At 36.8% G+C, this 25910-nt stretch overlaps 1 protein-coding gene across 5 annotated transcripts; it reads right to left on the reverse strand.

The window, feature by feature from the left end:
- Positions 1–3110: 3110 nt before the first annotated feature.
- LOC127413472 (matrin-3-like) lies at positions 3111–24966 on the reverse strand. 5 transcript variants are annotated; one of them, XM_051650655.1, is made up of 21 exons: positions 24873–24966; positions 20920–21963; positions 19789–19850; positions 12125–12163; positions 11990–12039; positions 11801–11904; positions 11605–11715; positions 11385–11510; positions 11107–11223; positions 10866–10990; positions 9530–10370; positions 9135–9225; positions 8952–8986; positions 8674–8805; positions 8360–8499; positions 8058–8259; positions 6618–6748; positions 5461–5584; positions 5126–5258; positions 4731–4852; positions 3111–4607 (listed from the first exon to the last, which is right to left on the reverse strand). In XM_051650655.1, the coding sequence occupies exons 2-21, from the start codon at positions 21841–21843 to the stop codon at positions 4584–4586; spliced, it is 3633 nt and encodes a 1210-aa protein (XP_051506615.1). In that variant the 5' UTR covers positions 21844–21963; positions 24873–24966; the 3' UTR covers positions 3111–4583. The 5 variants fall into 5 exon arrangements, 4 of the variants coding, with proteins under 4 accessions (XP_051506615.1, XP_051506614.1, XP_051506613.1 ...); XM_051650654.1 differs by having other exon boundaries at positions 20920–22089; positions 24873–24948; XM_051650653.1 differs by lacking the exon at positions 24873–24966 and having other exon boundaries at positions 20920–22273.
- Between the last annotated feature and the right edge of the window lie 944 nt (positions 24967–25910).

Genomic DNA, 25910 nt, shown 5'->3' on the forward strand with positions numbered 1-25910 from the left:
ACAGACTAGATACCATCCACACAGCCAATCAGGTGAGAAGCTATGGTACCTACTCTTTCCATTTTGACTGAATTTTCATTGTGTTTTCTGACTTGCTGATGTGTTGTCTGACTGTTTTGCACTTCATGGCCACCGTAGTATATACATGCCTGGGAGATAATATCTTTTATATATTTTTATGGGATAAACATAAAGCTGAACAATTATGACAAAAAATAATAATTTCCCTTTGTATAGTAATTGTGGTTATTTTTAATTAATTGAATCCAAAATACTTTGTGTGGGGCATCTCTGTCACATTTTCATGTATGCTACACATCCATAACAAGCTATAAAATGTGTTTCTGCTCAGCGAGTATTGATGCTGACTACCACCCCTGGAGTGGCGTGTTCGAATCCAGGGTGTGCTGAGTGACTCCAGCCAGGTCTCCTAAGCAACCAAATTGGCCTGGTTGCTAGGGAGGGTAGAGTCACATGGGGTAACCTCCTTGTAGTCACGATTAGTTGTTCTTGCTCCCAATGGGGCGCATGGTAAGTTGTGCGTGGATCGCAGAGAATAGCTTGAGTCTCCACATGCTGTGAGTCTCCACAGTGTCATGCACAGCGAGCCAGATGATAAGATGCGCGGACTGATGGTCTCAGAAGCGGAGGCAACTGAGGCTTGTCCTCCACCACCCGGATTGAGGTGAGTAACCGCACCACCACGAGGACCTAGTAAGTAGTGGGAATTGGGCATTCCAAATTGAGAAGAAAAGGGCTGCCTTACTTGATTGCTATTTTATACATCAGTAAATCAAGATATCGCCATATTCACATTGGCCCTTCTAACAAAACTGTTCTTCAAAATTTCATTAAATTATAAACAAAGCAAGCAACAGACGTCTGTGATTGGTTACACTGCTGAACCACTGCAAAACAAGCGTAAATAGGAAATTGACATAACAGGAGTAGACATAAATGGAATGCTGTAATTGACCCTTTTCACGATTAGTTAATTGTGGCAGCCCTATTGTGGCAGTCAATTATTTATTCAAACAATTGTGCAGTCCTAGATGAACATGAACACTCTGGTGAGAAACAACCAAAACACATAAACAAGTTACCTTGAAAAAACAGAGATAGTCATCAGCCCCAGAACCAGCTCTAGGCTGTAAAAGCAGAGCAAAATAGCATCGAGTACAAATACAAGACGCAAAACAAACGTCTGTAGTAGACATAGTAGACACTCAGCACTGCACAGGGAACCAGAACATCAACACTGATACACAGTGCCAGAGAGTGCTGACACAGGTTTCCCTTCCAGCCTGAAAGTGATATTTACAGGGTTCATACAGATGCTTCAAAGTTAAATTCAAGGACTTTCAAGGACTTTTCAAGCACATATTTATTTGTTTTCAAGGACTATGCTCAAGATGTCATTAAAACAAATTATTTTTGTTAATTTTAAATAAAAATATTTTAACCATTTAGTTAATTTATTTTTATAAAATAATACTCTCACAGTATGGGGGGCAGTGGTGGCTCAGCAGTTAAGGCTCTGGGTTATTGATCAGAAGGTCAGGGGTTCAAGCCCCAGCACCACCAAGATGCCACTGTTGGGCCCTTGAGCAAGGCCCTTGACCCTATCTGCACCAGGGGCACCATAACATGGCTGACCCTGCACTCTGACCCCAACTTAGCTGGGATACATAATTTTTTTCAGGCAATTAACAATTTCAAATATATTTTCTAAAAAATTCACAAAACAGTCAAGCCATTTCATATCATTAAAGGTTAGGTGATTAATTTATTTTTTTAAAAATAGCAATTTTTTTTCCGCTATTTGAATGCTTTTTCATGACTAAAAAATCAAGGGACATGTTTGTCAACATATTTTGATATTGACCCAAATGTTGTCAGAAATAACCTATTTTGTGAGACACAAATCTTTTTTTACAGAAGGGGGACTAGAGGGCTCACAAAACTGAATTCTCCATTGATCTGCATTCAAATCATTCAAAACGTTTTACATCTCATATCATTTTTTCCCTCTGGAGAGTAAATTTTAATTAAAACTGATAGTTGCAAGGATTCATACTTGTTAAATCCGCAACAGCAGTATCTATAAAATATATATTTTTAAATCCTCCAGTAACACTTGATCGTGATTGGCCCATTCTGAACAGCGCTGCCAAAAGTAACAGATGCCACGTGACAGCGCCGTCTACGCGCTGCCTGCTTTAGCAGTGGTCTGTCGTCGTGATTTTCCGAAAATAAATAAATACATTTCATTTATTAAATGATTTAAGCACCGTATTTTAAGATTTTCTATAATTCAAGAACTTTTTATGCACCTCTTGTTAATAATTTGAAAAAGCCAAATTCAAGTACTTCAAACACTTTAAGCACCTTGTAAGGAACCCTGTATTTAACAAGACATGATTTCAAATTAAGTATACACAAAAAACAGGGTAATCAATCTTGTATAAATGAACTCAAATGATCATCACATTACCCCATTGAAAATAAAAGGCATTCTTTAAAATATCAGTTCCTGAATTGATCGAACAACATGCAGAATTGTAATTCCAATTTGAACTTAAAGGGATAGTTCACACAAAAATAAAAATTCTCTCAACATTTACTCACCCTCATGCCATCCCAGATTTTTAGAAGAATATCTCAGAAGAATATCAAACTCCAGTGGTTTTAAGGTTTAATCAATGTCTTCTGAAGCAATCCAGTTGGATTTGGGTGAGAACAGACCTCTCCTTGGCGATCATGATTTCAAGCTCTGTTACACTTCCTATAGCGCCGTCTAACGCTCTGCGCATGCGTCAAGCACTTGGAAGCGTAATCAGGCTTGACATCATGATCGTTCCTAGAGACGGCAATGCAAAGTTTTACTGTGAAAACCATTTACTTCTCACCCAAAATCATCTGGATCGCTTCAGTAGACATTGATTAAACCACTTGAGTCTGATGGATTATGTTTATGCTGACTTTACCTACTTTTTTAAGCTTCAAAGGCCTGATCACCATTCACTTGCCTTGTATGTACCTAAAGAGCTGAGATATTCTTCTAAAAATCATTGTTTGTGTTCAGAAGAAAGAAATTGGGAGAAGTTCCATTTTTGAGTGAACTGTTCCTTTAAAGGAGTTAAAATGGAATTAAAAGCAAAAAAATGTTTAGATAAATGCTGTAAGTGTAGTTCTTAAGAACATATTTCATATTTCAGTATGAATTACACATAAACTTGATACAATATGCACAACATAAGGTATTTCCAGAAACATCAAAATGTTTGCCACCTATGGAAATTTGTTTAATTCATTCATACCTTTAATTAGGCTATATTCAACTAGCTTTAACTTTCTGAACCAAGGTGGAAGAACATTATTCTAAAACACTACGTTTTAACACAATTACCATAAAAGAGAGTTTCAAGGCCCAAGAACAGGATCAGCAGAACAATATCCAATATCTGATTTGCTTAGGGTAGTAACACCCCTACAAAAGTAGAAAAGAACAAATACTTTCCATATATATATATATATATATATATATATATATATATATATATATATAAACATAAAACTAAACTTCTAGATCTTTTAATTACTTAGTACATTACCGTTTTACACAAAAATAAGAATCTCAGCGATGAAGAAAGCAGCAAAATACCAACTGTTCAGATAAAACAGGATCTGCAGTGGTGTGGAAGACAACTGAACCTTTGTTAAGGACCCACACAGAATAATACACAACCATAAATGTTATTTAAAGAAGCTGGCATAAATTTGCGTAATAAATATCTTATGAAAGGACACGATAGGTTGTCGTCCTGCAAAAGAAAGATGTATTGAGCGTTGTATGTCTAAAAGTACGATAACCTATATTATGTGTTAAATTAAAGATTTCAAATTAATTTTAAATTCTAACGATTACAGTAAATATTTATTTGTATAACAAAAAAGACAGTAGTGACGAAACATGTTTGACTAACATTAGCCAAGCGAGCTCTCCCCTCGTTCCGAGTCATAATTTGCAAGCTTGCCGTTTCACAGAACACTTTGTGGTTTAATGAAAGAAAACATCAATATTCATATAATATAAGCAAACACGTTATATTGACACTAGTTATGATTACATCCTGCACACTACTTAAAGAGTTTACCGGGGGCCGCCATATTGGATTGCCATAGAAACGGCATAAGGCGGTCGGCAACAACCACCCATCCTCCAATCAAAACGCATCAAGAAACAAACAAGTTTAAGAGTTGGATGGTTTTAGTTGTACAGAATCTATTCTCCTGTTTATAAATATAATACAGTGTCATACAACAAAGAACATACCCTTTAGCTACAACAAGGAGTTTCATATATTTAGTAAAATCACTTATAAGAGAGAAAGACATCTTGAAACAAAGAAAACATTCTAATCAATTTGAAACTTTCAATTATCAGTGGATTGATATTGAAATATTTTATCACTTAAAATCGACAATGTATATTACAATGTAAATGAACTACGTAAGGACACCATTATTTATTTAGGTCTGTGAATCAATTCTGGATCAGGCTGGTTAGTGTCAAGGTTTATCTAACTTTTTTGCTCCATGTATTCCTAAGAGAAAGAAAATAAGATGTGTCAGTCCAATACTTTTTTCATCACATTAAAAAACAACAGCAACAAAAAAACAAAACAACAACTAAATACTCATGCAAGTAAGAAAAAATTAATGTTTACCTTTAACTTCTGATAGTGCAAGGCAGTCCTACAGTGTTCATTCTTGGCCTCTTCCTCACTGGCATAGATGGCATTACACAAGCTGCAAAAGTAGCCCACCACAGGTCGAACAAACTCTGTCCCTGTTATTAAAGTGCCAAAGGTCAGTGCAAACAAAAGATTCTAGCCAATTAAATGTTTTAGAGCATAGCTACAAAAATGATTCATTCACTACAGAAATTACCATGGATTTGTACGATTATGTTAATTTCCAAACCACAATAAAAAAAAATTACAAACTTGATATTTCCAGGTATTTCATGACCGTGGGAACCTAGTATAACTCTTTCAGGATTGGGATTGTATCATGTTTTCAGAGGGAAGCTGCTCGTTTGAGGGCTGTGAAACACTCTTACCCGCTGGATCGTTCAAGTGTGTCTGTGTTTCTGAACTGTCAGAATTTTCCACCATAGTTTCTGTTTCGTCAGACGCAGAAAGCTGCTTTTCATCCCCCTCAAAGTTGACACCTTGTTCATCATTCGAGGACTCCTAAAATCAGTGTAATTCATCATTGTACATAATGCTGCTTATCTAAGAACTGTATTGCTACAGTATATTGCTATTTAATTCCTTGTTTAATTCCAGTGTAATTTCAGTAAAAGACATCTATAGCAATCAAATTAGTCAATGTGTTCAAATTTCATAGGAAAAATCCTGCCAAAAATTGCCAAACCCAAATGCTGTCACTTACCTTGACACTCAGTGATTCTGACAGCTGGTCAGAAATATTGTTCTGTGTCTTGGATCCATCCTCTGCACCCTCTACCTCAGCAGGTTTTTGTACAGTTCCATCACTGGACCTATGGTGAAAGTGCCTAGAAAGCAACAGTAACTTGTGTGGTTGATATTCAGGAAACAATAACAGCTGACAAACAAAGTTAGAATCAGATCAGATCCAAATAAGAAATAAGTACTGCGTGTTTCTTAAGGTGGCTTCAATGTTCGCAATGGACCCTTTTCACACTTTGCATTCACAAAGCATAAGTCTTCATAGTTGGGTAAACTATGGCGGCGATCAGGAAGAACAGTAATAACCAGTGCCACTACAGTGTTCCTATTTGCACAAATACTAAAAGAAAACATCCAGATTTTGGTTTCCACGAATTTCCAAAAGATGCTGAACTTTGTGCGAGCTTGGTAGGTTCAGGCAATTAAATGTGAAGATAACTCCGTAATTAAACAAGGAAGCACTTTCGTCTGTGGACAGTGTTTTCAAGATACAGCAGTTGCTCAAAGGTGGAATTGTGAAACGTTTTAAAATCTGAGCTGTAATGTCATGGTTTCATTGGAATGATTACACATCACAACCGGGTTAGATAGGGTTAGAAGTCGGATGGAGCGAGACATGGGTCTCTCCACTCCTTCACATCCTGTGTCACCTCCCATCAGGTATTAGTTTCACCAAGTATAACTCACAGATTTGTTAATGTGCCCTCTTTTTTGCATTTTTGCAATTTATGGCGACAGATTTGTTGATCGCTCCTTTAATACATAAATATGTGCCTGCTGATTTAATCCACAACCTCTCAATAATAATTTATTTTTAAATGACTTAACATCGTATTCGTGCAGATAACCCCCGAACAACAACTTGTAACCTTTGTTGAGTTTAGATTTAACCGTTGATGGACGATGCAGTCAACGTCTCCAAACGTATATGCAGGCAAAACTTTTAAGGACTGTGAAAACACATACACCTCGGCAGCAGCCATATTTGCATTTACCCAACTATGATGACTTCTGCTTCGCAAACACGGACGTATGAAAAGGCTCCATATGTATTTCGTAACAAACTCTAAAGGATCGTTCTAGACAGATTTTAGCAAGTGCAAAATTATTTCCCAGTACCTTTTATTTAAATGGGTGTGTTTTGTAGACACTGCAATCTTAGGATGTTTTCCAGCTATTGTAATTTTATTCATGTTAGCCGCAGCTACAACCTTTTCAGCATCAGAAGCATTTTCCATTTCAATCAGTCCCTGGAACAAAATATAGTTAATAGATATTATTAATGGAACCACTGAATCTTTGCTAAAATACACAATATATATGTGAGTCGGTTTATTTATTAACTGTTGGATGAAGGCGAAACATCCAATGGCGTGTTACTTTCCCATACTGTGTTGCAATGCTCAAAAAATCTGCATCACTGCATTTATCAGACAGTGGAAGGTTTCTGATCCGGAGAACTTTGCCATAAGCTTCCTAATGTATTTTGAAGAGGCAAAACAATATGTCAGCTGAACTTTTATCAAGAGCAACTCTGTCATGTTTACAGATGTTTTGCACCCAGAAGGTACCAGATACATATTCAGCTGAAAACGTGAAGGCAGGGCACAAAATTAACACCCACCAAGCTCCAAAAGCGAGCACAAATATGCAAGTTACAGGCCAGTTTGTCGGTAGCTTTATTAGGAAATGCAACATTAAATGGTTCAAATCAAATTCAAATCTGAAGAAAGAAAACAAACAAAAAAAAAAACAGCTAAATAATCCCATTGTCATAAGGACAAAGGTATATAGCCTATATAGTTTTTTTAATAAAAATAATGCAAAATACAGTTTCTATAAAAATATTTATGATAGGACGCAACTAAAATCAGTTCAAGGAACGAAAACCGAAAACAAACTAAATTGTTTCAGAAAACAAGTAATTTTCAGTTGTTCTGTAGTGGAAATGTTATTTTTAAATGCTGGTAACTAGTTATAACCAGTTAATTTAGTTTTGATAACTTTTGCATGAAACCAAAGGCCGAAGGGTTTATCAAAGTACATTTTTGGAATTACACCACGTTGTGTTGCCTGAAAAACTTAAACGTGCTTTGATCCAGAGGGAAACTGCTGCATCACACATTTCTTTGCCAAATTGCCTGTTGTGGATGTGGCATTCTGTGAATGAAGACATTTTAACAACTATGAATAATTACAACATAAATGCACGGCTAGTCCAGATACAAGGAAAACATTATTAGACGTAAAAAGTATATTTCTCACACTGCGATTGTTATATCACTCACCCTTAGCACAGAGAACTTTTATTTTAAAAATAACTATTAACTGTTCTTTTACTTCATTCCCTCCAGTTACCATTTGGAAAGTAGGCCCCAGAATCCCTGAACCGGAACGAAGAATTGCTGTTTCTGCTCAGAACGAACCAAAATGTAAATCATTTAGTTTTTAGTCCCTGACCAGAAGATTTCCTAAATTCACCCACCATTGACAGGTTTGGCAAAAAATACATTTTGGGCCTCGTGTTATTTCAATAACACAATTATTTCTTGATGTTACCTCCTCATCACTAGACGTTTGCATGTCTGTGTCTATGGTGCTCTCCACTGGAGCCTCAGCACCTTCTTCAGAGATCTTTATGGTCTCTTGAAGCATTCCTGAACTCTCCTCACAGGAAGTCTCAGAGTGTGAAAGCTCCTTGTCAATCTCTTCAACTTGTTCTTCACTTTCCACTTCCCCACATTCAGAGTCAACACATTTCCTGGAATAGAATCATTCAAACATCATCTCCTGTGTCTCACACATGATCTGTCTTATCTGAATACTCCAGCACAAAGGAAAAACTATATAGATTTGGTTACCCTTCTTTCACTGAGGTGTATGTCTTTGGCACAGTTATCCTCAAGGTTCTGCCCCCTAGTTTAATTTTCTTCTTACTAGACTCAGCTTCAATTTTGGCAGTGTGGGTGGAATTCTCCATCTCAATTAATGCCTTCTCCACCTGCAATTAAAGCAAGATTAAAACTGTTTTAGTGCCCAACTCCTGCATGTATCATGCAGACAAATCATACCAGGTGTTAGCAGTGTCCAAAACGTTTTGTGACCCAATAGCTAAAAACAAAATTCCGAGGTAGTGACTACATCGCATTTGCAGTGTAAATGCTTCAGTCTTTACCTTTCCATTATTGCGAATCAGACAACAGTCCATTACATCTCCATATTTTTTCCCGATGTTTAGCAAATCAGTTTCAGAAAATTTTTTAGCAACAGGAAAAGCAGTGACCTCAAGAACTTTTCCAAACTTTTCCTAAAAAATTAAATGAAAATAACTCAAAGTAACATCTCATTAAGAACTCAAAATAATGTAAAGGTAACTTATAAAACATCACAAATTTCTTTGCATTTGCTGCATATACATACACTTACAAACTTTGAAGGGATAAACAGACTGACCTCAGTGCTTGAAGCTAAGATCTCTTGGTCATCACCTAAAATAAAAATGGAAATAGTTCAATCATGTAATGACTAAATATAAACAATAAAGAATGACTTTTAGAAATATATTCAGCAGAAAAGTATTGCTTTTATTGATGCATATTTTTTAACAGTTTTATATGAATTGCATAAAACAAAAACCTTGTTCAGTCACATGATCTTTCCCCACTTCCTCCTCAAATTCGTCTAAGGTGACATGATTCTCAAGATTCTCTGGAAAATTTGCCACTTCCTAAAGAAAACAGAGTGAGACTGCTAAACGAAATATTTAAATTATTGTGTACATATCTACAGAATGAATATGTTGCCACGTGTTGTAGTTTATGGTTTTTTGTGGTAAAAGAGGAAAGAAAAAGGGATCAGAGCTAAGGATCAGGAAAGGACTCAAGCTAAACTCAAACTTGTGTCACCTGCATGAGCACAACAGCTCAACCGTGCTAACTGCTAGAACACAGCTCCGACATTATTTCATTTTTGTTCTGTTGATTTCCCAACAACAAACTGAGAAGCTAACAGTTACTTTTCATTGTGTTTACCTCTTCAATCGCCACTGTTTGGTCTTTTTGTGCTTCTTGTTCTTGTTTAAGCTCTTGGGCTTCCTTAAAATCTCTTGATCCACTTGTAGCTGTAGCATCTGGTAGAGGCTCTGACGTCTCTGAATGTACGTTTGATACGGCCTTGTCTGAAGGTATAGTTTGGTCATTTGACTGTTCCACGCTTGGCATGTCCTCGGATGTTTCCAGTTCATTTGTATTTACCGAGGCATCCTGTGCCTGATCATCTGGTTCAGCATCTTCTGCAAGCTCATCATCTTCTGAGTTCAGTTCTTCACCATCATCTGCTATAACCGCCACTCCTTCAAGATCACTATCATCTTCCATAGTGTCGGACTGATCCTTGATATCATCTTCCATGGTGCTGGACTGATCCTTGGTATCATCTTCCATGGTGTTGGACTGATCATTGGTATCATCTTCCATTGTGTCAGACTGATCCTTGTTATTATCTTCTACAGTGTCAGACTGATCCTTTTTATCATCAATCTTCTCTTTGATCTTCTCCTTTGCACTCTCATCTGTTTTATTGCCTTGGTCTTTTGAAGGGGACTTTCTGGAATGAGCTTTGTAAGAGCTGTCCCGTCTAGAGCTCTCCCGCCTAGAGCTCTGCTTAGTTCTCTCCCTAGAGTGACGGCTGTTATCTTGTTTTTTAGAGTCGTAACTCCTGTGAGACCTTGTCCTCTCTTCTGAGGATCTTCGTTTGGGGCTGGGAGAGACTCTTCGAGAACTGTGGGATCTCCTTTGCGGGCTTGCACTCCTCCTCCTCCTTCTGGTACTGCTTTGAGATATTGGTGATATTTCTTTTTTGTCACCTTTTTCACTAGATAATGAAGAAAAATATCAAACATGCAATGATGTTAAGCATTAATAAAAAAATAAGAATAAAATGTACATTGAATTAAAGATGAAGTGTGTAATTTCTGCGCACTAGCGTCACAAAACGCAATGTTCGCAATGTTGCTCTGTTGGGCTGGTCGGAATTCTCAGACAAACAGAACAATGTGTTTAAGATGCCACTTTTTAGGGGACTCAACCAACAATTGGTTTGCTTATAGTTGTCTCTGCATATTAAAGACCCCCATAAAATCCAAATGTACAATTATGGCTTTTAGTCTTTTACTGTGGCTTTTAATGTCTATTAGCTTTGATACAAATATGTGCACAGTCTGCACATGTTGAGCTATGTAAATGGAGTCTTTAAGCTGGGACAGGAGAAAGTATTTCAACAAAATTACACACCTCATCTTTAATAAAGAAACTCTGAACATAAAAGGTGTCTTTATAACTGAACATAGGACCAGCAAAAAAGATTTACCCAAGCGTCTTGTACTCAGATGAGAAGCAAACATTTATGGTTTTGCCTTTTAATTTAAGTGAATTGGTTGAATAATGCTCCACCAATTTGCTAGCCTCTTGCGGACTGGCCATCTCCACATAACCCTGAAAAGAAGTATTGAATCTTTAATGCACTATATAGGTGACTGAAGATCAAAAACATGGCATGAGAATTAGTGAAAAGAACTATTTGCAAGATTGTGATTTAATAGTTTGGCTACCCGGCTTGGTAAAAACAGGGAATGCTTTACTGATCCAAAACGCTTAGCAATGGCTATCAACTCAGAGCTTATGCCTTCCCCAACAGGTAATGGCGAAAAGCTCACTACACAGGAACTCTGAAACACACAAATATACAAGATATCATTCAATCTCTATTATTGGGACAGATCTAAAATTAAAACTGAAATAAAGCAAATTGATGCAAGACACCTTTTATCTTTTTCCTGATGTTGAGCATTTAAAGTTAAATTTATCATATTCAATGAGCATTATTCACCTGTAAAAAACTGAACGCTGCAGACAGAGTAAATTCTAGAAGTTGTCCTTTGATCCTCAAGGGGTTGTGTAAAAAGTATTTCACTATATCATCTGCCTGTTCTGCAGACCCCATCTCCATGAAAGCCTACAAGGATTTAAGTGTTTATGGACAATAAATAACAAGAAAAAGTATTATACCTCATTTAAGTGATTTAACGATAAAAAATAACATGCCATACCAGTTTTGGAAACACGATCATTTTGACAATCGGTCCAAACTGACCAAGCAACTTCTTCAGGTATTTTTCATCCACTTCTTCCGCTTCAAACTTTATACACACCACTTTGCACTGTATTCAATTATATTTAAATTATTTAATTTATAGAATAAAAACATTTACAGCAGAAAGCAAACAGAAAATGACAAAAACTGACCCTCTCTTCTGTTTTCTTCTGGTTACTGCTGGACGATTCACTTTTACTGCTCGACAATCCACTTCTGCTGCCTGACGATCTATTTCTACTGCCTGATGTTCCACCTTAGAAGAAACACAACAAAGTCAAAATACAAGAACATGTGTCCACAGAATGCTTAAATAACTAAGAAAAATATAAAGTCTTTACCTCGTCCCTGTGTGGCTCTAGGCTGTGAAATTTCAGGAACGAGCTCATTCCTGTTAAAACGTATTATTTAGCATGTGAAATAAAATGAATGGAAATGTTATTTTTTATGAATTATATTATGGGGAATCACTCTACCTTCGAGCAGACTGGATACTTTGATCCCATTCTGGATACCTAATGACAAGCACATCTGTGTAAAACATGGCTGAATATATACATTCCACATTATTAAACATCAATGAGAAAACAAACTGTTATATCGAAAATATTTACTCCAGAATAAAATGTGTTTAAACCAGTGGTTCTCAAAGTGTGGGGCACGCCCAGAAGGGGAGGCGCAGAGGTATTGTAAGGGGGGCATGGAAGACTGGCTCATTCTCAAAACTCTTTCACTTTCACACATTCAACAAAAATACTGACAATGAACACAAGAAACAATGTGCACAAATTCTTTTCCTCTGCCTTTTCTCCTGCCTTGTTTAAACTTTCGCCTGGCACCGCAGCTCTCAACAGCCCAAAGCGTTCATGATGTCAGGTGTGCTCGCAACGCTTATGTAAACAAGCCGTTCTGGAGTGCGTGCACGTTTCAAATGGATAAAGAGGTGATTTAACTCTTAAATTTCGGTCTGTTCTTCTTACAACACTTTCATATGACTTCAGAGGAATTTACAGTTGAAGTCATAAGTTTACATACACTTAGTTTGAAGTCATAAAAACAAATTTTTTAACCACTCCACAGATTTCATATTAGCAAACTATAGTTTTGGCAAGTCATTTAGGACATCTACTTTGTGCATGACATGAGTAATTTTTCCAACAATGGTTTACAGACAGATTGTTTCACTTTTAATTGACTATAATCACAATTCCAGTGATTCAGAAGTTTACATTAAGTTAACTGTGCCTTTAAGCAGCTTGGAAAATTCCAGAAAATGATGTAAAGCCTTTATGCAATTAGCTTCTGATAGGCTAATTGGAGTCAATCGGAGGAGTCAATTGGAGGTGTACCTGTGGATGTATTTAAAGGTCTACCTTCAAACTCAATGCCTTTTTGCTTGACATCATGGGAAAATCAAATGAAATCAGCCAAGACCTCAGAAAAACAAGTCTGGTTCATCCTTGGGAGCAATTTTAAAACACCTGAAGGTACCACATTCATCTGTACAAATAATAGTAAGCAAGTATAAATACCATGGGGCCACGCAGCCATCATATCACTCAGGAAGGAGACGCATTCTGTCTCCTAGATATAAACGTAGTTTGGTGCGAAAAGTGCAAATCAATCCCAGAACAACAGCAAAGGGCCTTGTGAAGTTGCTGGAAGAAACGGGTAGACAAGTATCTATATCCACAGTAAAACGAGTCCTATATCGAAATTACCTGAAAGGCTGCTCAGCAAGAAAGAAGCCACTGCTCCAAAACTGCCATAAAAAAGCCAGACTACAGTTTGCAAGTGCACATGGGGACAAAGATCTTACTTTTTGGAGAAATATCCTCTGGTCTGATGAAACAAAAATGTAACTGTTTGGCCATAATGACCATCATTATGTTTGGTGGAAAAAGGGTGAGGCTTGCAAGCCGAAGAACACCAACCCAACCGTGAAGCATCGGGGTGGCAGCATCATGTTGTGGGGGTGCTTTGGTGCAGGAGGGACTGGTGCACTTTGTAAAATAGATGGCATCATGAGGAAGGAAACTTATGTGGATATATTGAAGCAACATCTCAAGACACCAGCCAGGAAGTTAAAGCTCATCACATACAGGTCTTCCAAAAGGACAATGACCCCAAGCATACCTCCAAAGTTGTGGCAAAATGACTTAAGGACAACAAAGTCAAGGTATTGGAGTGGCCATCACAAAGCCCTGACCTCAATCTGACCTCAATTTGTGGGCAGAACTGAAAAAGCGTGTGCGAGCAAGGAGGACTACAAAACTGACTCAGTTACACCAGTTCTGTCTGGAGGAATGGGCCAAAATTCCAGCAACTTATTGTGAGAAGCTTGTGGAAGGCCACCCAAAACATTTGACCCAAGTTAAACAATTTAAATGCAATGCTACCCAATACTAACAGTGTATGAAGATTTTAAAAATACATTTATAGAGACTGCTGAGGCTTATTTCTATTCACATGTTTGAATCCTTGCAATTATCAGTTTTTATTAAAAATAACTATCTAGTGTAAAAATGTCTCCAATGAGATATAAAACTTTCTGATAGTTAAATGTGGATGAATGGAGGATTTGGTTTTCTGAGCGGCCAAGTAACCCTGGAGGAAGAAAACATAGTGTCTCATGAAAAACAACAGTCTTTGGCTGACAACAGTGAAATATGCAATGTGTTCATGCCCAGGGGTTGTTCCTGCAGCATTGTCACTTTTTATTATTTATTTATTATTATTTTTGAAAGTATATAGGCATAATTATTTATTTTTATATATTTATGTAACAAAAAGTATTCACAAAATAACAGAACCTAGTAACAAAATTCATAATTTAGTGATTGTATTTTTAAACAAACAAAAAAATGTCTGACATGAAGTTGAAAGAAAATGTAGTTAAATCTTTTAAAAACTTTTTTTCCAGTAAAAAGTTGAAACATTATTTTAGTTTTAATCATTATCGATTAGATTTTTTAAATCTAAAGTTTTTCTTGTTTCAAAGTGGGGTGTGAACCAAATAAATTGAGAACCACTGGTTTAAACTGAGCCTGCTGTATCTAGATTGTGCTAGTCTAGCAGTATCAGTTCAGAAACAAATATCCTAATAGGAGCTGCCTGTTGTTTTCATCAGTGACCGCATTTACATTCAGATAATTTTCTGATTAAGCTCTATAATCTGGTTAAGTCTTTATTCTAGCAAAAAGAGGTATACATGCTCCACAGGTATTGGAAATTTCCTGTGTAAATGTTATTCATCAAATTAAAAAAAATAAAAAAAAACCTATGACGTACATTCTTTAACCAATATTTTCTCCAATAAACACTGGAGATGCTGCATAATGGTATAAAAGTAATTTAACTAATTAATTCATATTCATGCCCTTGGCAACTGCATACAAGAGCGCAATTAATTGCAAAATGCAAAATCAGACTATAAAGCATTTGTCTGTATAATGATTTTGTTTTATGTTATATTTTTTATAACTTATAACTTTTTACTTGATAATTATACCACCTGACATTTTTATAGTCTTAAAATCACTTTTTTTTAACGGTATGTAAGTTTTTCAAAATTATATACAATTAACATGAATATGAATATTATACTGCTAAGAACTTGGCATATGCATTTTAAACTATATTATTTTATATGTAAAGATTTTTCTCTTTCTTTAACTTGGACAAGCTTATTCATCATTGTATCACGCAGCACCCAGAATATTTGTCTGGATGTGCACAGAAATAAATTGTGTTACAGTGGATATTTTGAATAAGCTGTTTAAGTGACATAAAATTCAAATTATTATACACCTATGCCAGCTGTTTTTATTTTTTTAAAGATTTCTAGGGATAAAAAAAAAATAAAAAATAAAAAAAAGAACAGTGGCTTCTCCAAGTTAACATACTGACATGATGCATACAGAATTGGAATAATAAAAAACATGTTAATACTTGGATAATCTTGTGCATGTAAAGTAAACACAGTCATTGGAAGAATAAATAAAACAATATGACTTCTTAATAGGGATGCACCGAAATTTCGTCAGCCGAAAATTTCGGTCCAAAACGGCATAACATACTACTTTCGGCCAAAAACTTTGAAGATAAACTGCTACTTTAAAATCTGGTAACAAAAAAACACTCACATGGAGAAAAATCTTTGTTTATATTAAACAGTCCACATGTTGTTCATTTAGTTTGGTAATGTCGTTTAACAAGGAGAAAAAGGGGCCGAATGAATTATTAGTAAAAGGGACTGATGACATTACAATTATATACTTTTGTATGTCTTTTTGTATAGTCATACAGCAGTTCACAAAATGATCAAGACATGCATTGTTGTAATTTGTGGGGAAAATGCTTATGATTTGTGGGGAAAGTTAGGTTTATGATGCTAAACCGAACCCTAAATTCTCTTAGTGGATTTTTAGGCATGCAAATTTTAATAAAAGTTTAATTAGACAAACTTGTTTCATTTGTGAACAGCTCTGTGCTTTATCACTGATTTAATGACTCACTCAAAACACAAAAGACGTTCATTTGCTGCCATCTACTGGTGTGATTTACAAAAATTATCACTGAGCGAATCTTTTAGGTACACAAATTCAAAAGACTCTAAAGTTAATGACAGACAGAGAAACGTCATCTACAGTTAATTCACTCCACTAAATGTGACGTAGGGTAGTTACGAAATGACTGATTCATGTTATATAATTTTTGTTAATAAATGGATAAAAAAGGAATGATAAAGACAGATAAAACTTGTTGCCAATAAATAGACAGTTACAATAATATGTGGTTTGTCCATATTCATCAAGCAGTTTTGGTTATTGATATAACTATTAAAATCTTTATTATAAAACTATATTCTGTATGAATATTAGCTTGCTAGCTTGAATGATGTAAACAGTTCAAAAATAAACAATAGCTATGCAACAGAGTGGAATACATTAAATGTGCACATATTAAGCCCAAAGTATACTTCGATCAGACGTGTGATGCAAATCTCGTCATCAGCAGAGTGCTCAAGCACTGAACACATGCAGCCCGATTTTTCTAACCGTGTGTCTTTGAACACGCAGACTGCACATGCACCTGGAATTATTTGCACGAATTAGTGGATCCACAAGGTGGCAATACTCACATTTTAACCGTTGCTGTCACGAAGAAACACTAGAAGACATAATCACCGGTAAATAACAGGAGACAAAGGTAAAAACAACAACAGCAGATATGCACATCAAGAGCGTGTGTGTGAGGAGGTCAGGAGATAACTGCATTAGTATAACTTGAGTCTGAAGGAATATAAAGACATCTGAGGTCCTGAGGAGAAATTGTCCGGCGTCTCATAGCAGTCGTAGCGTGTATGCGCCAAATGCCTGTATATGCGCGCACCATCAAATGGAGTATCCTTTGACAGGCTCACATTCGACTGTATGCAGACGCTGAGCGTTCTTGTCAAAATCGAAGTATAGTTTGGGCTTTAGTGTCAATAGGGGACCCCTATGATTGAAATCCTAGAATCGCCCCTGACTGTCAAGCTCCAATATGACATTAAAGAAGCATAAAAGCACCATAAAGTAGCCCATATGACTCGTGCATTATATTCACAGTCTGTTGAAGCCATTCAATAGTTTTTTGTATCGCAAAGGCCACATTTAATAAGTAAATATACAGTCTGCGTGTGCTGCACGCTTCAGTGAATGAGCGCTCCTTTGTTGTTGACATACATAGCACTCGCACGAATCGTGATGCACTTCTATTTTCAGGACTGTGGCTAGCAATATGTGAGTGCTCCAATTTAACTCCATCTCACATGTAGATGTTTTATAGTTGGTTTACTTAGTACAGTGCATCCGGAAAGTATTCACAGCGCTTCACTTTTTCCACATTTTGTTATGTTACAGCCTTATTCCAAAATGGATTAAATTCATTATTTTCCTCAAAATTCTACAAACAATACCCCATAATGACAACGTGAAAGAAGTTTGTTTGAAATCTTTGCAAATTTATTACAAATAAAAACGAAAAAAAAAAAAAAAATCACATGTACATAAGTATTCACAGCCTTTGCCATGACACTCAAAATTGAGCTCAGGTGCATCCTGTTTCCACTGATCATCCTTGAGATGTTTCTACAACTTGATTGGAGTCCACCTGTGGTAAATTCAGTTGATTGGACATGATTTGGAAAGGCACACACCTGTCTATATAAGGTCCCACAGTTAACAGTGCATGTCAGAGCACAAACCATGCCATGAAGTCCAAGGAATTGTCTGTAGACCTCCGAGACAGGATTGTATCGAGGCATAGATCTGGGGAAGGGTAAAGAAAAATTTCTGCAGCATTGAAGGTCCCAAATGAGCACAGTGGCCTCCATCATCCGTAAATGGAAAAAGTTTGGAACCACCAGGACTCTTCCTAGAGCTGGCCGCCCGGCCAAACTGAGCGATCAGGGGAGAAGGGCCTTAGTCAGGGAGGTGACCAAGAACCCGATGGTCACTCTGACAGAGCTCCAGCGTTTCTCTGTGGAGAGAGGAGAACCTTCCAGAAGAACAACCATCTCTGCAGCACTCCACCAATCAGGCCTGTATGGTAGTGTGGCCAGACGGAAGCCACTCCTCAGTAAAAGGCACATGACGCCCCGCCTGGAGTTTGCCAAAAGGCACCTGAAGGACTCTCAGACCATGAGAAACAAAATTCTCTGGTCTGATGAAACAAAGATTGAACTCTTTGGCCCGAATGGCAAGCGTCATGTCTGGAGGAAACCAGACCCCGCTCATCACGTGGCCAATACCATCCCTACAGTGAAGCATGGTGGTGGCAGCATCATGCTGTGGGGATGTTTTTCAGAGGCAGGAACTGGGAGACTAGTCAGGATCGAGGGAAAGAAGAATGCAGCAATGTACAGAGACATCCTTTATGAAAACCTGCTCCAGAGCACTCTGGACTTCAGACTGGGGCGAAGGTTCAACTTCCAACAGGACAACGACCCTAAGCACACAGCCAAGATAACAAAGGAGTGGCTACGGGACATGTCCTTGAGTGGCCCAGCCAGAACCCAGACTTTAACCCGATTGAACATCTCTGGAGAGATCTGAAAATGGCTGTGCACCGATGCTCCCCATCCAACCTGATGGAGCTTGAGAGTTCCTGCAAAGAAGAATGGGAGAAACTGCCCAAAAATAGGTGTGCCAAGCTTGTATCTCAATATCATCATACTCAAAAAGACTTGAGGCTGTAACTGGTGCCAAAGGTGCTTCAACAAAATATTGAGCAAAGGCTGTGAATACTTATGTACATGTGATTTATTTTTATTTTTTTATTTTTAATAAATTTGCAAAGATTTCAAACAAACTTCTTTCACGTTGTCATTATGGTGTATTGTTTATAGAATTTTGAGGAAAATAATGAATTTAATCCATTTTGGAATAAGGCTGTAACATAAAATGTGGAAAAAGTGAAGCGCTGTGAATACTATCCAGATGCACTGTACATACACTGACAATGGCAGAAATTCGGAGTACAATTTCAGCAGTGTAGCATATTAAAACTACTGTGAACTAACCAACAGAAAGAAACCAGAGTGCCACCCCAAGGGTTTTAAAGTTAAGAAATTACAACAATGAAATTGTATTATTGTATAATATAACTACATCATTATAATCAATAATAACAATATATTATAAATTTAAATAATATTCCAATTGACTGAGTGATGTGATATCCTGGCAAAACTGAAGTGAACAAGAGATTCACAAAAGAATCCATTCCACATTCCAGGTCAACATACAATGTGAAATGTTTTATTTATTTATTTATTTTATTTTATGCTGCATTATCCAGTAGAGCAATTAGCAATAAAGTTTATTTTAATAGGCTTACACATTTTTTATGTAATTCTTTTCTGTATACTCTATTTAATAATTTAATGTGTAGAAAAAGTCATTTTGGTGCATCCTTAAAAATAACATTAAGAACTTAATTATTTCACACAAAGTCTAATATAAAATATTCATTTTTCGGATTTGGTTTTCAGCCCAGGCAAGAATTTTCATTTCGGTGCATCACTACTTCACAAGGTTGTGTTTTTTTAAGTTGAACAACAAAACTGAACAAAACTAAACCGAAGATGACTTACTTTTCCACAAGACTGAGTTGACTGTTAGCATGTTGAGCTCCTTTTATATGCACAGACCAGTCCTATAACAGGAGAATCACCTTTATTTAAAAACTTAACTCTCAATATTCATTCATAACTAAAGCATTCAAATCCTTAATATAAAAGCCTAAAGAACACAGTCCATATAAAGTCCATGTCCATATGATTAGAAAATACTTATGACATATATATATATATATATATATATATATATATATATATGCACAGTTGTGAAAAGCAGATTTCATAGTGAGAAACCACAGGCTCTCCAATTGCAGAACTGTGCAAATTCAAATTAAAGGTGCTAAAAGCGATTTTAGCCGTTCTGGAATCATTCTCGTCATTTGCTCACTCATGTTATTTCAAACTCATATGACTTCAATTCATCTGTAGAACACAAAAGAAGAAATTCTGAAGAATATATTTATGCTGCTCTTTCCCATACAACAAAAACCATACAGTAACTAGTGGCTGTCAAGCTCCAGAAATGACAACAAAAAAAGCACCTTAAAAGTAGCCAATAAAACACATTCACTATATTCTTCTTAAGGAATACAATATCTTTTTGTGAGGTAGAGAGCGAAATTTAGGTTATTCACTGATAATGTTCCCAGTTGTAGCTCTCAATTCTCATTCCCATATGCGCATAATCAACTTTGCCATGTTACGGCAGGTTTGCCATCAATGCCACCAAACAGCATTGGTTATTGTGCCTCATAACCAAACATGGTTTGAAAGTTTCAATATACAGAATTCCAAATTTACATTTTCACTCTGTCTTTATAAGACCACTTTTCTGGTGCTTTCTGACCAGCTTGAAAACACCTGGTCCCTGTCTGCTTTCATTGAATGGAAAATAGCAACATGAAAATTAGTTTTTTAAAATCTAGTGTTCAAAATCATACAGGTTTGGAATGACATGACATTGAGTAAAGGATGAGAGAAATTAAACATTTTGGGTGAAATATTACTTATAATATATTATAACATGGGTAACATGCCGCTTTGACTTACCTGATATGCCACAATATGTTCATGTGTATTTTCACTGAAAAAAGTCTGGTAAATAGCTGGTAAGGCAGGATCTGTGAGAGTAAAAAGGCTACTTACCTTGTAAGAGAGAACAGTGATTTCACAAAGTACACACGCATAGGGAAACACTGGTGGAATTTTTCCATGGAAATCTGACGCCTCCTTCCTGGTAGGCACTTTATGAACCATCTCTGTCCTCCAGTGATGTGAAGGTTGATTGATGTCTCTGCTGGACAAGTGTGAAGATTGACTGGCATTTCTGCTGGACAGAAGTGAGGGAATACCAAGGTCTCTGCTGGACAGGTGTGAGGACTGACTGACATCTCGACTGGAAGGTTGTGAGGGTTGACCGATGGCTCTGCTGGACAGATGTGAAGGTTGACTGTTGTCTCTGCTGTAGTTTGAATAAGACTGTGAGGCAACAGACGTTTTCTGCCTTGACTTTTCTGCAGCAAAATGTGCTTTATCAAAATAAAACTCATTGTCTTTCAGATGGTTGTACTCAACGACATAGTTTGATTCAGAAATGGTGTATGAGCGTGTTGGTACGCTGGTTTTCTGGACATTTCCCCATGGGTCTTCCCAAGTCGGAACTTGCTCTCGATGATATGACTGACGGACGGGCAAATCAAATGGATACTCAACTGGAGTGTGGCTCCTATCCTCCCAGGAGCGAGCTGATGAACAGGACCTAGATGATGAAGTGTTGACTGTTTTCTTCTTCTTAATCTCTGCAAGCAGGTCAGGAAGCGTCTCAGCTGTGATAAGATGTTCAGGGAGCTCAGCGAGAGTTTTAAGGTCCTCAGCATCCAGTCCGCAGCTGTGCAGAAAGGACAAAGCCTTACCAGTTGGAAGGACAGATGCTTCAGAAGAAGATGGAGTCTGCTCTGAAGACGTGGTCCTAATTCTTGACCTGTGAGCACTGGACTCTCGGGTATACATGCGTTGTGAGTCAGAGTACATATTATCAGGTGGATTTCGGTATGTCTGATTATAAGACATGTTCGAAAGTCAAAGTTCCAAGAAAATTGTACGACAACGAATCCAGCGATGACCAAGTTTAAGGGACCTTACTAGCACTGCCAAGCAAAGCAGCTCTGTGCAATGATGTTTGCTGTTTACCTGTCAAAAAGATGGTGAACAAGGAGATTGTTTTCTCCTTATACTGATTTTATAATATTGAAGAGATCAGCCTCAGGTGGAAATCTACCGGTGAATCCAATGAAGCGTCACCTTGATCACTCTTACCTTGAGATGAGAAATCAAAGCATTCACACTTTTGGGATGTGCTGCAATGTCTGTGGTTTTATTAAACTTCAGCACCAGCAATAGGGACACTAGCAGGTAAATATAGCTGGAGAAGCATAACAGCGTGTAACAAATTTTTTATTTTGTTTGGTTCCTGGGTAGTAAGTGTTATTTCCTAATTGCTTATGCCTCAAAAGTATAGAAAATGGCTATTATTCCCCACAAACTTTGCTTTTGTGACCAGGACAGTGATATTTTGACATTTACCTATTTTCCAGAACATTCCAGACATATTCAGTGCTGAGTAAACTTGGACTAACTTCTAGAACTTTCTAGAACTTTCCAGTAATATAAATAGTAGTATAAATACAGGGGCCTTAAGCCCACCAGTTCAGTTGAGTTCCAGCTGCCTAAGTGGATACATATCAAGACCTTGCTGGATGCCTTTAAGTATGATGAGTATGGCTGGGAGGTCATAGGAGACTTCAAAATGGTGGCATTCCTGATGGGTCTCCAAGGCGGTTTTACCAAGTTTCCCTGCTACCTTTGCCTTTGGGACAGCAGGGACACCAAGGCACACTACCACAGGCAGGACTGGCCACAGCGGACCGAGTTCTCTGTGGGGAGTAACAACGTCAAGTGGGAGCCACTGTTGGACCCCCGGAAGTTGCTGATGACACCACTGCACATCAAATTGGACCTTATGAAACAATTTGTCAGAGCTCTAGATAAGGAGTCGGCAGCCTTCAAGTACCTTCAAGACTTCTTCCCTAAGCTGTCTGAGGCAAAGATCAAAGCCAGTGTCTTCATCAGACCACAGATAAAGAAGATCCTGGAGTGCAATGAATTCCCCAAGAAGCTCACTAGTAAGGAGAAAGCGGCTTGGAACAGCTTTGTCGCAGTGGTTCGGGGCTTCCTGGGCAATCACAAGGTCGAAAACTATGTGGAGCTGGTTGAGACTCTGGTGAAGAACTATGGCACAATGGGCTGTAGGATGTCCCTCAGAGCTCATATCCTTGATGCTCATCTTGATAAATTCAAGGAGAACATGGAAGCGTACCCGGAGGAGCAAGGCGAGCGTTTCCACCAGGATATACTGGACTTTGAATGCTGCTACCAAGGACAGTATAACGTGAACATGATGGGAGACTACATTTGGGGTCTGATTCGTGAAAGTGATTTACAGTATAATCGTAAATCTCGAAAAACTACTCCCTTCTAAATCTTTCGTAGTCATTTTTTGCATTACTTTAGTATAAATACGTGTTCATTTGGATTCATGTTGTTTTTTTTCTGACTTTATGTGAATGAAAAGACACAAATTCACCCATTTTCTCATTGGAAATAGGTACATTTCAAAATATCACTGTCCTGGTCACAAAAGCAAAGTTTGTGGGGAATAATAGCCATTTTCTATATTTTTGAGGTATAAGCAATTAGGAAATAACATTTACTACCCAGGAAAAAAACTGTGTTACATAGTGTAATAAATGCGTTGGTGACATATAGCATTGTCCATGCACTTTTCAACATCACGAATTTAGGCTAAAGTATGGCCTATAGGCAGGGTTGGGAAAGTTTATTCCACTACAGATTACAGAATACATGCTGTAAAATGTAATTTGTAACATATTCCGTTAGATTACTCAAGGTCAGTAATGTATTCCAAATACTTTGGATTACTTCTTCAGCACTGGTACATTTTTTCACTCGTTTTGACTATAAAAACTCTGCCAGTACAGAAAGACAAAATACACATGTTAAAAATACATTCTCTGAAAAACCTAAATATCTTATGCAGTGTTGTTTCTAAAACAAGATAAATCTAATTGATCTTGTTTTAAGGATTTTTAGATATTTTTACAGGAAAACAATATAAAAATGTATTATCAAGAATAAGATTTTTGCCCTAATATCAAAGGTCTTCCTAAAAAAAAGAAATTATGATCTAACATTAATTTTCTTGATAAACAAATATGATTGTGCCTGGTAACATGTGCATGTAAAGTGGCTAGAAATAGCATTTTAGCTTAGCGTAAAACTGACAATTTACACAAGGTTTATTTCTATTTCTTCTGCTCCAAACTTACTTAAAACTTACTTCTCTGTCTGCTCGTATGAATGTAACACATCATAAGAAAGTGTTTCACTGCTGTTCAAATGCACTTTGGATCACATCATTTATATGTATAAATGTTTTACATCTAAATATTAAATGAAACAAATGACAATAAAATGCAAAGTAATCAGTTCAGTAATCAAAATAAATTTTGAATGTAACTGTATTCTAAATACCAATGATTTAAATTGTAACTGTAGTGGAATACAGTTACTTATATTTTGTATTTTAAATACGTAATCCCGTTACATGTATTTCGTTACTCCACAACCCTGCCTATAGGCATATGTAAATATTAGGTTCTGTGACAGTTGACCATTCTGAACAAACTTTTGTCCTTCACTAGTTCATTTTAAATGGTCCAGCGACGTGACAAATGGATTTTCAAAGAACAAATGTTTTATATCAATAAATATAAAGTTATAAAAACTAAATGTATAGTAATTAGGTTAGCAATTAGGAAAAAATAGTTTCAAATGTTAAAGGTGACGTTTAATTTTAGATGAATAATTTTTTAAGACTTGTTTTGGTCAATCGCTGTTTAGGCTTCATGCTAACCGTCATATCATCGCTAAATAATAACGGTCTGACTATCAGCTATCACTAACTTATAGATATTAAGACATTAATCATTCAACTATTTATCTTCAGCTATATAACTTACCAACACAAGCTGAAGTAAAAGATCACTGAAGTACAGCAGCAGCTGTAACCAAGCCGTCTTTCCTTTACTTTCAACCGGATGTTGCAAAATAAAAGTCCCCACCACAGACGTCTTGTTCGTAAAATGTGAATAATAGAGCTTATTCACGCTTGCGCCATCTTTAATTTATAATGGCAATGTCAACGAGGCTGAGGGATAGACTAGTCTCTTCAATGGCACGAACGAGATAAAGCTGTATAAGATCACATCTGATTTTCCACAACTCATGTTGTCTAGAGTTCTTTGTATTCTGAATGTTCTTGGACAGATATTTTATCAATGTTTTGTCAGCGGGGCGATCCAAAAGCACTTTAAACTGCCTTACAGCCTCTTGAAGAGACTTAAGTCTATTCCGCACAGCCTCGTTGTCGTTCCCATTAAAAATCAAAAATGGCGCTGGCGTGAATAAATTGAGCAAAAACAATAACCATTTAATTACATCACAAACGCATTTCAGAAATAACTTACATTTCAATATACTGAGATCCTCTCTAACAGAAATGTACCATGGTAACCATAGTTTATGTAAAAATACCATAATTACTGCAATAAAAAGGGTGGTAACTTGGTTTTCACCACTACTGTCATGAAAAAATATTTTAAAAAGCTTCTAAAAAATAAATAAAAATAGAATCCATATTATAGATCAGAGACTTATTTACAGAAAAAATGGAAAACAAGTCCAGTATTAACAATGCAGCTTTATGTTCCAAATATTTAGCTCCAATGTTCTGAAAATGAAAGCTTGCTATACTTTCTAAAGCCTTTAAGCATACCATTATTGATAGCATTACATGAAAAAAAACATGGTGGCAGGTCGGTTTAAACTTTGATCTTTTGCAAGAAAACTCTGGCTATTTAATTATGGTATTATACTTTCTGCACCTTAAGATACTCTGTGTGAAATGTCATACATTGCATTATAACACTGAATTTGTGAGGCCAATAATTGATTTTCCTTTCACGGAATAATAAAGAAAATAAATTACAAAAGAGAAA

This window comes from Myxocyprinus asiaticus, chromosome 22 (assembly GCF_019703515.2).
Source record: "Myxocyprinus asiaticus isolate MX2 ecotype Aquarium Trade chromosome 22, UBuf_Myxa_2, whole genome shotgun sequence".
NCBI lineage: Eukaryota > Metazoa > Chordata > Actinopteri > Cypriniformes > Catostomidae > Myxocyprinus > Myxocyprinus asiaticus.

Bases quoted from the DNA above. Each gene is read 5' to 3' on its own strand.
- LOC127413472 (XM_051650655.1), bottom strand. From the start codon at position 21,843: ATGTCTTATAATCAGACATACCGAAATCCACCTGATAATATGTACTCT. The intron at 8,806-8,951 runs GTCAGTCTGTTT...TTAATTTTTTAG, and splicing joins TCTTAGCTTCAAGCACTGAG to GAAAAGTTTGGAAAAGTTCT. The intron at 8,500-8,673 runs GTAAAGACTGAA...CTTTAATTGCAG, and splicing joins TGATTCGCAATAATGGAAAG to GTGGAGAAGGCATTAATTGA.